The sequence below is a fragment of the Cetorhinus maximus genome, chromosome 16 (assembly GCF_964194155.1).
Source record: "Cetorhinus maximus chromosome 16, sCetMax3.hap1.1, whole genome shotgun sequence".
Lineage (NCBI taxonomy): Eukaryota > Metazoa > Chordata > Chondrichthyes > Lamniformes > Cetorhinidae > Cetorhinus > Cetorhinus maximus.
In genome coordinates, this window is record NC_135894.1 from 68,793,379 (window position 1) to 68,809,957 (window position 16,579).

The 16,579-nt window shown below is 41.1% G+C and overlaps 1 protein-coding gene across 2 annotated transcripts in view; it reads right to left on the minus strand.

Annotated features, from left to right (window-relative positions):
* Window positions 1-235: 235 nt before the first annotated feature.
* pla1a (phospholipase A1 member A) overlaps window positions 236-16,579 on the minus strand; it is a 61,601-nt gene continuing 45,257 nt past the window's right edge. For both annotated transcript variants that reach the window (XM_078559983.1, XM_078559982.1), the window contains 3 exons: window positions 4,493-4,607; window positions 3,303-3,467; window positions 236-1,326 (listed from right to left, as the gene is read on the minus strand). In XM_078559983.1, the coding sequence (XP_078416109.1) occupies window positions 1,248-1,326; window positions 3,303-3,467; window positions 4,493-4,607 (359 nt within the window). In that variant the 3' untranslated portion in view covers window positions 236-1,247. The remainder of the gene's footprint in view (window positions 1,327-3,302; window positions 3,468-4,492; window positions 4,608-16,579) is intronic.

The window sequence follows — 16,579 nt, forward strand, 5'->3', positions numbered from 1 at the left end:
ATGTAGCTTTGTCAGGAACTCTGTAAATGAAGTTAACTGTTTCTTACAGGAAACCTGTCCGGTACACCAAGTTTATTATAGTCCTGAAGGAAATTAAGATACCCAACAGGTTTTTGTTGCTCATGCCTCCCATCTTTCTTTTGGTCAGACCTATAAAGGGATTAGCCTTCCTTTATCAATTTTGATGAAGGGTCTCCGATTTTGTCCACTTTACAGATGCTGGTGAGCCAACTGTGGATTTCCAACATTTTCTGTTTTTATTTTAAATTTTCATTGCTTAAAGATTTTTTTAAATTTCAGGAGTTACTAACAATTATTCAAATCTATAGCCATAACATGGCACTTTATACTATGGAAATATATGCTAACAAATGCTAATGAATGCAATCTCTTTCGTACAGCATGCTATAATAATATAGATTCCAAGCAAGTTTCAGCTTAGATTCAGATACTACCTGTAATGGACATACCATGACAAGAGGACATACATGTTTACAGTTGAACTGTAGCTAACAATATAGCATTGCTTTTAAAATCAAACCTTTCAATCTGCGAATTAAGATCTTCATTAATCTAATCTTCTCTCCTTTACTCTGGTGGAAGTAGTCAAGCTGAAGTTAAAATAAAAGGAAAGGCCAAATTTGGGTTTATTATAAGCAAACAAGCTAACTTGCGATCTTTGACTGACATTTATACTTACTATTAATCTAAAATGCCAGCCTTTTACATCCTTAGCCAGGCTGACTGGGGAAAAGGGAGGCTGTGCTAAAAAAGATGTCCCGTTTGTATTTTACAGGCATTGAAGCCTATCAACCCCTCCAGAGATGTCACTCTGTGGCCCCACAGAAGTCAATTAGGAAGCAATATCCCTGAAAAGATTAAATGTTTGGAGTGCCTAATCCTCATGATTGTCTAGGATGAATGAGTGAGGGTAATTTGAGTAGGAATTGGAGGGAAAATTAAATTAAAGAAGCTGAATCTGAATCTGCTAGCTGAAACTTGCTTGAAATCTATATTGTAGCATGTTGTAACAAATTCTACCAAACTTCATATTCAATTAAATGACCAAATTCAACAATCATCTATGTTCATAGTCTACCCAACAAACCTTCACAGTAAAACGTATGGTATTATGTTTATTTTCTCTACGAAGGAACACTTTAAGTATTTAATCCAGCTGTGTTCTTCTTTAAAGCATTGTCTGGCAGCTTTGTTCTTGCAGTAACAGATATAGAAACGTTCTGCTTCTAAAGACAATTACCAAACTGCCCAAAAAATATTTTTTCATCTGTGACAATGTTATTGATACAGCAGGGTGGCCTCTCTCTAAAAGGAAAAGAATATTGCAGTTAGACTGGATAGCAACTTTGATAACACTGCCCACTATAATTGCCATAGTATAACCGCAATATAACTGAAAGTTAATACAAAAGCAAAATAATGTGGATGCTGGAAAGATGAAATATAAATGGAAAATGCTGGAAACGTTCATAAGATATGGTAGCTGTAGAGATAAACCTTGCGTTAGAGTGGGAAAAATTAGAAATGCAACTCATTTTCAGCAAGTACAGAGGTGGGGAAAGAGGGGAGGGGAGAAAGAATAAGAGAAAAGGTCTCTGATGGGGTGGAAGAGAGTGGAGATTAAATGACAAAAGGGATATTGTTGCAAGGCAAAAGGGGCTGGTATTGGACCAAGTATTTGCCAAGTATTTCCAGCATTTTTTTGTTTTTATAACATAAAAGTTGCCCTTTTAATATGCAGTGCAATGATTTCTTTAACTCCCATTATAACCTTTACTTTTTGCATGTCATCTGCTTTTGTGTGTAAGTGTATGTAATTCTACTCACCAAACTCCATCACAACATAGTTGAGATTGAGAATTATTTACATAAATACAAGTGTCAAATTTCCCAAGTTCATGACATGCAGAATTGGTGCCCCATGATATGTTTTCTTACTACTATTATCGGGCATCTGATTAGATCACTAATGCCAATAACAATAATAATAGCTTGCATTTATCTAGCACCTTTAACATGGTAAAGTATCCCAAGGCACTTCATCAGAATTTTATCACACAAAATTTGACACCATGCCACTTAAAGGGATAATAGGACAGATGACCAAAAGCTTGGCCAAAGAGGTGGGTTTAAAGCAGCATCTTAAAGGAGAAGAAAGAAATAGAGAAGTCTAAGAGAATTCCAGAGCTTAACACCTAGGCAGCTGGAGGCATGATCCCCAATGGTGGAACAATGAAAATCAGGGAGGGCAGAAATGAAGAGGTGCTGAGATTACAGAACATTGTAGGGCTAAAGGAGGTGACAAAGATGGGGAGGGGAAAAAGACTATGGAGCGATTTGTAAACAAGTTTGAGAATTATACATTCTAGATGTTACTTAACCAGAAGTTGGTCAGAAGTTGTTGTTCAGCAAGCACAGGGGTGATGGGTGAATGGAATTTGGTTTGGGTTTGCATATGGATAGTAGAGTTTTGAATGAACTCAAGTTTATATAGGGTTGAAAGCAGTAAGGCAGCCAAGAGAGCATTTGAACAGTCAAGCCTAGAGGTTACAAAAGCATGGGTGAGGGTTTCAACAGTCAATGAGCTGAGGTGGGATGGAGGAAAGTGGAAATAGATGGTCTTGGTGATGGAGCAAATATATGGTCAGAAGTCATCTCGGGGTTAAATACGACTGATTCCATTCATCACCTTCAGAAGGGCCACTTTTTCAAATTATTGCTTTCATCAGGGAGCCACATCTGTTAGAAAAATCATTTGGATTGTACCTGTAAACTCTCATTGTATCGTTCCATAAAATCCTCCCTTAGCAACATTTGTGCCAAATCACAAAGAACATCTTTATGAGCTCCCTTATAGTTCTATGAGTAAATTCACTGAGTGGTGCAATATTGCATGGTAAAGATCAGGATGATGTGTGCTAAGTCTATTGATTTTTATTGGGGCAGCAATATCCTTAGTGTCCTTAGGCTAGGGAGAGGAAAAATCAACTGAGTTCCCATTAAATGAATCCTATCCAATGACTCCTGTAGGAAAATACACAGATATGGGCGTCAGAGGAGGAGAGGATTGGATTTTCAAAATAATTTCCATCTCAGTCAAGCAAACTACCAATTTTCACATATCAAGTGTGGCCACTAAGTTGAGAACTGCTGCTCCATGTGGAATCATGTCCCAGAATTAATCAATTCATTAAGGAAATGAGGCAAGAAAGAGAAGAAAGTTTAGGGGAAAAGGTTACGTTATGATAATATCTTACTTAGCAACAGAGGAAACTACTTACCTGTCATTCAAAGGGAGTTCCCTAACGCGTAATTCCGCAATATGAATTGTATGTCTTTTTCTACGCCAACTGGACAACAGTTCAATAGTGATGGCATCCATGTTCCCAAACCTGACATATGGTATGACTTTTCTCACTGTTCTTTCACTTGACTGCTTATTAGGGCTGTAAGGAAAACATAAAAGTGAGACACCTGATAGTGATTAAAAAGAGGCATGCTTCAATAAATTATTTTTCTAACCTTTTTTCATAGTTGTCATCTCAGTTGTGAGATAAGAAATGCACAGAATGCTCTTAGGTGACTTGGCTGAACTTTGGATATACCATTGTTTGTAATTTCCTCAGAACAGCTTCTGTTCTGTCACTGTAACTTGGCCAGAAGTGTGGCAGAAACCCTTCTTTATGCACATAGTGGGGCTTACACCACACTTCCAATAAATTTATGCCATGTTAGGATAGCTTATCTACCCTGATATAGGAACCCAATTTATTTGAGTCAGATGGGTGCATTAACTATCCATGGAAACAGTTAAAGTGGCCACAGAGTGATAAATGAGCAGTAAATTCTAATTCCTTTTCTGCCAATTTCCATTGAATGAGGGAGTTAAAAGTCCCCGTACACTCATGCTTCTCAATGATGAGCTTCACTCCAGCTTGTCACTTCACCTGCACCATTTCATTTTTTTTTTTGATCAAGTAGGAAGTCAAAGGTTATGTGTGGCAGACAGGAAAATGGAGTTAAGGCCACAATCAGATCAGCCAAGATCTTTTTGAATGGCAGGGCAAGCTCGAGGGGCCAAATGGTCTACACCTGTCCCTATTTCTTAAGTTCTCATGTTTTTATTGTATTATATCCTCGTCATAAACATTTGAATACGTTATTGCATATGTTGCATTTTCAGCATGACTACCACAATAACTATCATATTATAGCAGGAAGTTGGTGAAAATTAAATAAGTGTTCATTGGAGGTTTGCATATTGGTGGTGCTCTGTCCTAAACTATTGCTTTTGAAATGGTTTATTTATTATTATGTGGAGCTGCTTGGTTAACATCCAACAGTCACAAGTACATTGAAAGTTCTTTACAGGGAGAGATTAGAGATCAAACCAAGCTTCTTTAGTTTTCCAGCAAGCATGCAACTAACAATGTATGCATTTTATTTTTAAAAAGGCAAATGAAGCACTTACATTGTCAGTTGAAGATTTGATATGTTGGAATGGTTGTTGCTCAGGAATGTTATTTCAACACGCTGGTCATGAAGTCCTAGCTGTTTTAAAAATATTTCTACTAGAAAATGTTTCACTGGTTGGAGAAAACACAAAAGTTTAGTTAATTAGACATATATGGCAGGATTTTCTTTTGATTTTTCTGCCATTTTTTCTCACATACCAAGGTGCATTGAAGAGGCCATTTTGATTTCTCCAATTTAAGGCTCTTTCTGCTTTGTCTTCATATCAGTTTGACTTTTTGGTGATCTGGTGGATCTGTCAGAATCTTTGTTGTGCTGTTTAGTCAGTTCTGCAGAAAGTTCACTTTTGCATGGAGGACATGGATTTTCCAATGTGAATCTATCTGTGCCTATGCTATGAAGGGGAGGCAGGTTGAGGAAATGGGAGAGGCTCAACTGCTGGCAATTAGAGTGGGACACCACAGAAGGAGTCTACCCCTGCACACAGGTACCAACTCATTTGGGTTTTCAGGTCAAGAAAGTGTTACTTAAATTTCTTTGTACTTCGCTGCTTCGGAAAGCAGTGCTCCTCCGAAGAGGCCATTGGGCAATTTGTCAATAGCTAACTAGACCTGTAGCCCACTTCCACCAGGACAACTTCACTGCTGTTTTGTATTTCTTAGAAACTAGATCATGCTGGGCAGCATCTGGCGTTCTTAGGTAAAGCAGTACATTATTGCATCCAGACCGATGCTGTATAAGTGGGCCATGAAATCAATTTCTTTCCCAATGATATCAGGGAAACAAAGAAAGAGCTATGCAGTTTTACTATCTGGCAGGGTGCTCACAGGTGAAAAGGACGCGTGACAGAATGTATGAGTGCAAAAAGTCCAAATGTGCAGGAAAGGCTTATGTTTAATTAATATGCAGCTAGTATGCAATTCCAGTCACTTTCTCCAGTATATGAATGCGTACTATGTAGAAAATTGCCCTGCTCCTTTCATCATGTGACAATCTACCATGCCAGTGCTCATGACAATCATTTATGATGATTGTTGATTTGTGATCAGCTCTATCCCCTGCGATGCCAATAAGGTTTCCACAGACATATCTAATGACACTCTTGCACTATAGAGCAAACTATAGACATTCTGAAGTGTCATTTTAGATGCATCAATAAATCTGGTGGAGCCCTGAAATATAGCCCATCAGGAGTCTCCAAGATCATTGTAGCCTACTGCAGCTACATGACATCCAATGAAGAAAGATTTGCTGCTTCAAGGAACATAGATGAGATAATGATGAAGACAGAGCACAGCTCAAGGAGCGTGTACAGACAGGGAGGACATGGAAAAGGATAGCCAACAGTAAAAGAATGGAGGATATAATTTATAACACAGTGCCTTCATATCCATCTCCTCCCACACTGTCACAAAATCACTCCCTGTCAGAGACCTGCCAATTCTCCTTCTTAAGACAGATGTTTACATCTTCCCTGCCATCATCTAACTCCCAAAAGTTGCAAGCGTACACAGAACCTAATTTAGGACTCTATGTTATCAAGCTGTGTCTACAGAATGACATTCACTAAAAGGTGCCAGTAAATCCATTTATCTTAACTACAGATACAGCTTAAAACAGTGTTTACCCTTTGTGCAAGCTAATTGCTCTTGCTCCTAGTCCATTTCTTCTATGAGATGTTTTCTGAGTGAAACGTGTTTTTTGTGCTGGGTGGCTTCCCTGGACCCATAGAGGCTTGAGGTGATGTTTATTTCAGGGAAGCAGCTGTTCCAGAGTCTGCTTCTCATAGGGCGGGATTTTCCAGCCCCGCCCGCCGCTGGTATCGTCCGGTCCTGCCGAAAATCAATGGACTTTTGGCTGGGCCGTCGAATTTCCCGTGGTGGGTCCTGCCAAAACGGGACCGGAAAATCCCGACCATAGTCTTTTTCCCACAATGTCAAGGGCTGCTGGGTACTGAATCTCCATTGGAGGGAGCCTAGATACAGGCTCATTGTTAATTTTTACAGATGTAGCAGCGACATCTATGACCACTCCTTGTAGTGGATTGGTGCAGGGTTCAAGCTGAAAAGGGCTGCTGGTTTGGTGCCATCACAGACTGAATAGTCTCAAGCAGGTGTTGGAGGTCTTGTGAAAGTGCTCTGTTCAAAACATATATTGAAGCAGTAGGAGGATATCACTTTTTCAGCAGCAAGGCGTACCACTGAGAGTAGCTGAAGGAGCAGCAGCTTCAAGAGGGAAGGGGTTAGCAGCAAGAAAGGCTCTAGGATTCACAGATGCATCTATATAAATGTTGTTAGCTTAAGTTAGGGCAAGAAGGGCTTATCTGTTGGACATTGAGGACAGGAAATCCCTTAAGAGGGTGATTCAGTCTTTTTGGAGGGAGGTTACAAAAGGTGTCATTGCAACTTCCACCACCACTACGAGGGAGGACCATATACACTTTGGTATCCTACTTAAGGGAATGTTATGGTGCCTGAACCAAGCTCTGCAGACCAACTGAGATCCCTGGGCTTTCTCTGCATTGAATTAATATCCTTTAGGAGATATTACGTACAATAACATGGATTGTCATCTCCTCCCATTTACTTTGGATGACTTTTCTATGTGGTCTTCTGCTTGGATGTCAGACATAGGCATGCTCTGAAAATGCCAGTGCAACCACAGATTGAAAGTAATCCAAAAGACAATAAAACATATTACTAATTGAATGGATTGCAAATAGAAACATAATCAAATCACACACATCTAAGCATCTAACTGCAAAACCAGACGATTAGGTAATAAAACAATAGGCCAAATTTTTGCCTGAGTGCGGAGATGTAATTCAGTGCATGAATGGCCATGCTTAGTTTTTTTTGGGAAGAAATTTAATTTACTTTCACATTCCTGACCCTGCACCATTTTCCTCTGCTCTTTCTGTGGGTGGGGAATACCTAGTGTGCAAAAATGCACACCCACCTCCACTGAGGTCAGGTTCCCCATTTTTAATGCTGGATGAAAATTGGATTTCCTCCTGCACACCATTTTCATCGGTATGTGTGGGATTTTGGAAGCCCGTTAAAAGCATGCCAAGCTGAGAGTTTGGAACATTTTTAAAGGTAAATGTAAAGTGCTTTCACACTTTGAAATGTCACTATTGTTATGATTTCCACAAAGACTGACAATTTAAAAAAAAGATTCAAATTTCCGGTTATTATCTGAAAGAATGACCCGACAAGATTTCACATTAAAACTATTACTATTACAAATGACAAAAAAAATTATTGACTAAACTTTATTTTCTTTTTGTAGGCAACTCATACTTTAACTACAGAAAATGGCATTATCACTGTATGCTTAGTACCCATCACCCCCACGGAATTACAGCCCTTTTAGCAAACAGTCCACAGTTGCTTCCAGCTTCCAAAGGGTTTTCATACCTCCATTTCACCGAGTAGTAACTTCAAGTGACCATCTCCAGATGCTTTCCTCAGTTTTCCAATAGTTACTTAAACCCACCACTAGCAGTAAAGCCTCTTTCAATGATTCTTGCTCCCTTGGCCATATGAGGACAAATCTCCTGGAATCCTTAGGTAGCTGCAGGATGCATCTCTTTGACTAGTGACCATCTCCCTCCCACATCCTCAAGCAGCCTTTTCTCTCTGCTGACCACACAGAACATCTGCTGAGTGGCTGTGATATTTATTGATTTGTAGGGAAGCTTGTAACCTGATAATAAAAATGGCTTCCCCTGCCTTCTTCCTTATGGCAAAGTGAAACACATTAACCTTGCATCCAGATAGAAATGCTGAGTAGCTACCTTTCATCCCAACTCCCTTTCAACTTAGAAGTAAATGGACATCTTACAGCACAACTATTTACAATCTGATAACAGCAGCAACTTTCTGGGACTTTGAGAAACTCAGGGTCTACTCATTGTAAACTCAGATGCGGTTGCCATTTACTCCAAGTGTAAATATCTTGCACCTTCTTCTTACTAAATCAATCTGAGCCTTCCTTTGATCTCTAACAATCAAGTCACCGAGGATTACTGTCAGGCAGCCGTTCAAGAAGGCAGCTCACCACCACCTTCTCAAAGGAAACGAGGGATGGGCAACAAATGCTGGCTGAGCCAGCGAAGCCCACATCCCGCGAATGAATTTAAAAAAAAACTTCAGAACAGGTCACATGACCCACTTCATTTACCCTAAATTTAAAGCTACAGTCCCAAAATATAATAATTTTATAAACCTCATAACAGTATTAGGTGCTCTAATGTAATGTAGATGTGTTTTTAATGCAATGATCATCACAGGGATCTGTGCTTTAAAGGCAAGTTGACCCTTACATTGACCAGCCATGTGTATTTGTTCACATGCATTATGGTGCTTTTCCAATGGAAAAACCACCACAGTGCAGTGAAAAATGCACCAAAATTTCCTATCAGCCTGTGCTATCATCTTTATACTGTGATTTAATGATTTTGGCTGATTTTTTAAAAAACTGGCTTGACGCTTAAAAAAGAAAATCTACAGTTGAAAATAATCTAATCACCTGCTCCCTCACATTGATTGACAAGAACTCTGCTTTGCAAATGAAATGAATACCTTCTGTACTTTCCTTCCCAGAGAGCAGTCTATTGCTTGGACAGCTCTGGCCATTATCAATGCTTTGCTGAGCCTGTGTTTCAGCACAGTTGGTGTTTTATTCATCTGAGAATGAATGACAATTTCAAGAAGTTGCTCTAACATATTGTCCTTTTGATGGGGGTTCTGATTTGTTGCCACAAGCTAATATGATTGCAAGCATTGCAAGTGTTTTTTCACATGGCTGAATGCATTTTCTCAGCATCAATGATGTAAGAGGTCTTGTGATGCAGTAGGTAACAACCCTGCCCCTGAGCTAGAAGCTCTGTGTTCAAGTCTGACTTGAGGACTTGATGACCAAGGAAGGTGAATTCACAACATGGTCAAACAGGGTGAGCATCAACCTGTAAATCCTTCCAACATAAGCCGATGGCAAGCAGTAAGATTTGGAAGGATCCCTGGTCAACTGTGTGATGGAAAGAAATCAGAGCCTCTACCAACTATCCATAGCTCCAGGCTACAACATGCATGTAAAAGTGTTGCCATACAAATCAGACTCTGGGGTGGGGGCGCAGTTGGTTGGATGTCTGGTGTGGATCAGGTTGGTGCCAACAGCATGGGGGTTCAATCCCTATTCCGCTGGGGTGGATTCGGGAACTTCCCCCTTGCTCCTTGCCTGTGGTGGAGATCATGGCACTGTAGGTCAGGCCTGGCTTTAGGCAGAGAGCTGAAGAAGATTAACCAAATGGAGGCTTTTATTAGATGATGAAAGGTTTATTTTTCCTAGGAATGTAAAATATTTTTCATTTCCATGGAATCATTGTGTATAATGGGTGAGCGGCTATGGAGGATACATGGAGGGGCATAGAGGTGGCATGGGGTTACATGGGCAGGCATGGGGGGACAGGGTGGTGAGTGAGGGAGGTGAGGAGTGAAGTGCAGAGGGCCTTTAAACACTATTGGGAGCTGGGATATTTTGCTGCAGAACTGAGGTGGGTCTTCTAGCTGGGCCACCTCCACACCCACACTCCTCACACACTCCAGTGAGGCTTGCAAACTGCGAACCTGGTGTGAAAAGACACAAATGGTGTGTGAAGTTAAATGTGGGTTGGATGTGCAGTTTACGAGTTGTGAGAATGGGTAGGTCGGGTTTCCCAAGTCCAGAGAAAATTTGGTACAGTGACTTATAGAAAATAAAGCCTGCAGCGAGATCGTTCCATCCTGCAAAAAGACCCTAATAAACCAAAGTAACACAAAAATAGGAACCAGGGAACATAACCTTTATTTCTTGTGTGAGGGACTAAGACCTCACCCTGTGTATTTATTTTGTAAAATATATACAGAGATATGCTCATTGCTGTCTATAAAAATTTCTAACTGGACAAAGACCTAAAATGGCTGAATCTATGTCTGTCTGTAACTCCGAACAAAAGAAGTTACCTGGCAGTGTCAGGAGAACTCACTCATCATTATCCCTGAAGAGCCACCAATGATTCTCTGTAGGTTGCACAGACCAAATTCAAAGAGAGCTATACAAAGACAAACTGCATTTCATAACTCAGCCTGGCCAACAGGAGTCCGCTCGTTTGCTAAGGCAAAGGGCTCTGCAACCTTCCTTTTAATTGTTAATGGTTGAGAGATTTAACAATCTTGGGGACCCAGATTGTCCTTTGACAAAGATAGCGTGGAGAGGTGGGAGTCATGTGATATAGACCCTTAGCTTATGGAACCAGTAATATTGCATTGCTGAACTGCAAAGTCTCAGTCTGTTTTTTTATCATCTAACTAGCAGCCTCACAGACAAAGAACCCTGACCCCACCTGCACTGCTTCTGCTGGGAATTCTGTAGGCAATGATTGCCTACAAGACTGATTCATCTCTGCATGCCTATCTCATTGTGTGAAGTCAGTACCACTGGAAAGGTGAATTATCGAGTATCAGATTTCAGCTCATTGACCTCCATGAAGGAATAACTCGTGGACTTTAATTCGGGACTTTGGAACCCATGTGAAACAACATTTATTTTCTCTGTGGTCTCTGCATTGTAAATCTTTCTTTTCTCTATCTCTTTTTTACTGTATGAATGCAAGGGAGGAAATGTGGCGACCCTTCTCCCATATTTTGAATAAACTAACCCTTTGAGCTCATCCTATCTCAAGTTTGCTGTGGGGTTATTGATAGAAAATTAGATCACACCCAAACTGAGGGCTTGGGAAATACGCCACCACTTATAAAGCGGGGAACAAATCAAAAACACCTTTCTGTTTAGGGGTGGGTGGTGAGAGGAGAAATTAGTGCTGTTTAAATTAATGCCCCTCCTATCCTAACACTTGTCTGAGGTTCTGTATGTGAGGAATTTCATATCTCAGCTACTCCATTGGAATTAAATGATTCTGCCCAACAGGGAAGGGTGGGGAATAAAGAAAGGTGAGTCGTCTTTGGTATTTTTGCATACCCGCTAGATGCTTTGATAAAAATATTTTTAAAATTCATTTATGGGATGTGGGCATCACTGGCTAGGACAGCATTTATTGCCCATCCCTAATTGCCCTTGAGAAGGTGGTGGTGAGCTGCTTTCTTGAACTGCTGCAGTCCCTGTGGTGTAGGTACACCCACAGTGCCGTTAGGGAGGGAGTTCCAGGATTTTGACCCCCTTACCCACTATCTTTAATTGGCCCAGTGACAGTGAAGGAACAGCAATATATTTGTAAGTCAGGATGGTGAGTGGCTTGGAGGGGAACTTCCAAGTGGTGGTGTTCCCTTGTATCTGCTGCCATTGTCCTTCTAGATGGCAATGGTTGTGGATTTGGAACGTGCTGCCTAAGGTCCCTTGGTGAGTTTCTGCAGTGCATCTTCTAGATGGTACATTTTGCTGCCACTGTGTGTCAGTGGTGAAGGGAGTGAGTATTTGTGGATGGGGTGCCAATCAAGTGGGTTGCTTTGTGCTGGATGTTGTCAAGCTTCTTGAGAGTTGTTGGAGCTGCACTCATCCAGGCAAGTGGAGAGCATTCCATCACACTCCTGACTTCTGCCTTGTAGATGGTGGACAGGTTTTGGGGAGTCAGGAGGTGAGTTACTTGCTGCAGGATTCCTAGCCTCTGACCTGCTCTTGTTGCCACGGTATTTATATGAATAGTCCAATTCAGTTTCTGGTCAATGGTAACCCCCAGGATGTTGATAGTGGGGGATTCAGCAATGGTAATGCCATTGAATGTCAAGGGGCAATGATTAGATTCTCTCTTGCTGGAGTTGGTCATTGCCCAGTACTTGTCTGGCACAAATGTTACTTGCCACTTGTCAGCCCAAGCCTGGATATTGTCCAGGTCTTGCTACATTTGGACATGGATCAGCACATCTTTTGCTCAGTTTCTTGATAAAAAATGGTACATGGAACATAAGTATATACCAAACACACACTTATGTGTTTATAAGGCATAAAAAAAGCAAATATAAATCTCGGTGTTATTAAATTTGGTATGTATGGTCATGTGTCAATGTTCCTCCTGTCTTCATGCACTCTCAGCTTGATTACAGTTTATCTTCATTTCCTGTATGCAATGCCACAGATCAATAACAATGTAACAAATAAAATATAAGACTAGATAATCTAAAGCAATGGTTTTCGTTAATAATATTGTTTATAAGGTACAGTCCCAAAGTACACAAGCCTTCTGAGAACTCAACTCTATAATGACCCTGACATAGTGGGACAATGTGCTGTCCTGGCAGCGTATATGTCCAAGATGCCATTGGAAAAAGTTCAGAATTGATCACTCACATTTTTTTGGCTAGGGATGGTACATGATGACTCAAGAAAGAAAAACAGAAATACTTTAACAATGGTGAATAAGACCCTTTTCTGCACAGGCCTTATAACAATCAATATTCTAGCATGTGGAAAGAAGTTAAGGCCTACATAACTTTGAAACCCATTGACAAAGCATGGTTCCTTGGCCCAGGGAACAGCAGACCCTTTTGCGGGAGGCTGGAAAGGTCTACAACAACTTGCATGGAGAAGCTCAACCTCATGATGCACCACTTCTCAGAAAGGTTCAAGAAAATGATTTGGGTAGGGTATTCTAAGAACAACCCCCTTACCCATTATCTTTCTAATTGGCCCAGCTGGGTAGAGTGTCCTATGCAGTCACCGTCGCCGTGAAGCAGCCTGGGAAGAGTGTCTTCTGCAGTCACTGTCGCCATGAAGCAGTCTGGGAAGAGTGTCTTCTGCAGTCACCGTCGCCGTGAAGCAGTCTGGGAAGAGTGTCTTCTGCAGTCACCGTCGCCGTGAAGCAGTCTGGGAAGAGTGTCCTCTGCAGTCACTGTCACCGAGTGAAATAAAACAAAGAGTGACATCACAGGAAAACTGTAAGTTCATTGGTTGGTAAGTAACTGCTAGTTTGAACTACCTATTCTAAATTAATTTCAGATTAAAGGTGACTACTGGGGCCCAGGATTGGAGGCCTAACACTCCAGCTTCAACTCAGCAGAGAGAATGAGTTCCAGTTGATTTTAAAAAGTGTATTTTGAACCTCTATTCTGACTTGCTTTCAGATTGAAGGTAAATAGGAGAAATATTTTACAGATTGATAAACTAAAGACCAGTAGGAAACTTAAAAACAAATTGAAAACTAACTAAATAAAATAGAGATGCAGGGCTAGGCGATGTGTTGTAGCTGCATGATGTGGGAGCTGGTGGACCCCATTGTGGTTCCTAGTGACCACATCTGTAGCAAATGTTGGCTGCTCGAGGAACTCCGGCTCAGAGTTGATGAGATGGAGTCTGAGCTTCGGACACTGCGACACATCAGGGAGGGAGGAGAGTTACCTGGACGCTATGTTTCAGGAGACAGTCACACCCCTTAGATTAATTACCTTAAATTCGGCCAGTGGTCAGGGACAGGAGGGTGTGAATATGAATGAGGCAGGGAGAGGGATCCAGGAAGTAACACTACAAGAGCCTCAGCCCTTGCCCTTATCCAACAGGTTCGAGATTCTTGCTCCATGTGGACGAGAGCGGGGACTGTAGGGAGGATGAGCAAACTGACCATAGCACCGTGGTACAAGGAGCCATTCAAGTGGGGGGAGAAAGGAAAAATGTAGTTGTAATTGGGGATAGTATAGTTAGGGGAATAGATACTGTTCTCTGTAGCCAGGATCGAGAGTCCCGAAGGCTGTGTTGCCTACCTGGTGCCGGGGTTAAGGATATCTCATCTGGGCTGCAGAGGACCTTGGAGCGAGAAAGGAAAGATCCAGTTGTCGTGGTCCATGTATGTACCAACAATATAGGTAGAATGAGGAAAGAGGTTCTGCTGAGGGAATACTCGCAGCTGGGGGCTAAGTTAAAAAGCAGAACCAAAAAGTTAATAATCTGCAGAATACTACCTAAGCCATGAGCTAATTGGCACAGGGTCAATAAGATTAACGAGGTAAATAAGTGGTTCAAAGATTGGTGTGGGAGAAATGGGTTCAAATTCATGGGACATTGGCACCAGTACTGGGAAAAGAGGGAGCTATTCCGTTTGGACGGGCTCCAATTGAATCATGCTGGGACCAGTGTCCTGGTGAATTGCATAACTAGGGTTGTAGATAGGGCTTTAAACGAAATAGTGGGGGTAAAGGTTCAGTTGCATGGAAATATAAAAAATCAAAGTCTAATGAGAGGGTAAGAGTGCAGGTTAGTGAAGAGGCTGATTGTTACCAAAAAGTGAAAGGGAGGGACAGAGTGTGTGAACGTCATATTGCACCAAAGAATCATATAAGAGTAGGGAAAATTGACAGTAGGGCAAACTTAAAGGCTTTGTATCTGAATGCGCATAGCATTCGGAATAAAACTAATGAGTTAACAGCGCAGATAGAGATAAATAGGTATGATTTGGTGGTGATTACTGAGACATGGTTACAGGGAGAACAGGTTTGGGAGTTGAATATCCTAGTTTCGGACAGGAATAATATTGGCACTGGAGAGCAAGACGTAGAGTCAGTCTGGGTAGAAATAAGAAATAGCAAGGGAAAGAAGTCCCTGGTGGGAGTAATCTATAGGTCCCCAAACAGTAGTTCAGCAGTAAGGCATAGTGTAAACCTGGAAATACTAGGAGCATGTAAGAAAGGCACGGCAATAATCATGGGTGATTTTAATATGCATATAGGCTGGACTAATCAAATTGGCAAGGGTAACCTCGAGGGAGAGTTCATAGAGTGTATTAGAGATTGTTTCTTGGAGCAATATGTTGTGCAACCAACCAGGGAGCAGGCTATTCTGGATTTGGTTTTGTGTAATGAGATGGGATTAATTAATGATCTCATCGTAAAGAATCCTCTAGGGAAGAGTGATCATAGCATGCTAGAATTTCAAGTTCAGTTTGAGAGCGAGAAACTTGAGTCCCACACTAGTGTTCTGGAGTTAAACAAAGGTAACTACATAGGCATGAGGGTAGATTTGGCCCTAGTGGACTGGGCAGGAAGACTACAAGGTAGGACAGTTGATGAACAGTGGCAAATATTAAAGGAGATATTCAATTCCTCCCAAGTAAAATATATTCCAAAGAGGAAGAAAGATGGTAAGAGGGGGGAAAAGCATCCATTGCTAAACAAGGAAGTTAAAGATAATATAAAGGCAAAAACTAAGGCATACCAAATTGCAAAGGTCAGTGGCAGGCTGGAAGGTTGCGAAACTTTTAAAAATCAACAAAGGGTTACTAAAAAAATAACAAAAAGAGCAAATGTAAATTATGAAAGAAAACTAGTGCAAAATGTAAAAACTGATAGCAAAAGCTTCTACAAGTATATAAAAGGAGAGAGAGTAGCTAAAGTGAATGTTGGTCCCTTGGAGGGGGAGACTGGGGAGTTAATAGTGGGGAACGCAGAAATGGCAGAGACGCTTAATCAATATTTTACCTCGGTTTTCACAGTGGAGGACACTAGTACCATCCCAATAGTAACAGGTAGTGCAGAGGGTATAGAGAAGGAGGAACTTAGAACAATCACCATCACTAGAGAAAAAGTACTGCGCAAACTATTGGGATTAAAGGGTGACAAGTCCCCAGGACCTGATGGCCTACATCCCAGGGTCTTAAAGGAAGTGGCAGCAGAGATAGTGGATGCATTGGCTATAATATTCCAAAATTCCCTGGATTCTGGAAAGGTTCCATTGGATTGGAAAAATGCTAATATAACACCCTTATTCAAAAAGAGGGGGAGGCAGAAAGTAGGAAACTATAGACCAGTTAGTTTAATGTCTATCGTTGTGAAATTGTCGGAATCCATTATTAAGGAAGTAGTAATGGGGCATTTGGAAAGTCAAAATGCAATCCATCAGAGTCAGCATGGTTTTATGAAGAGTAAATCCTGTTTGACTAATTTGCTAGAGTTCTTTGAAGATGTGACAAGCAAAGTGGATAATGGGAATCCTGTAGATGTAGTATATCTGGACTTCCAGAAGGCCTTAGATAAGATGCCGCACAAAAGATTATTACATAAGATAGGATCACATGGAGTTAGGGGTAATATATTAGCTTGGATAG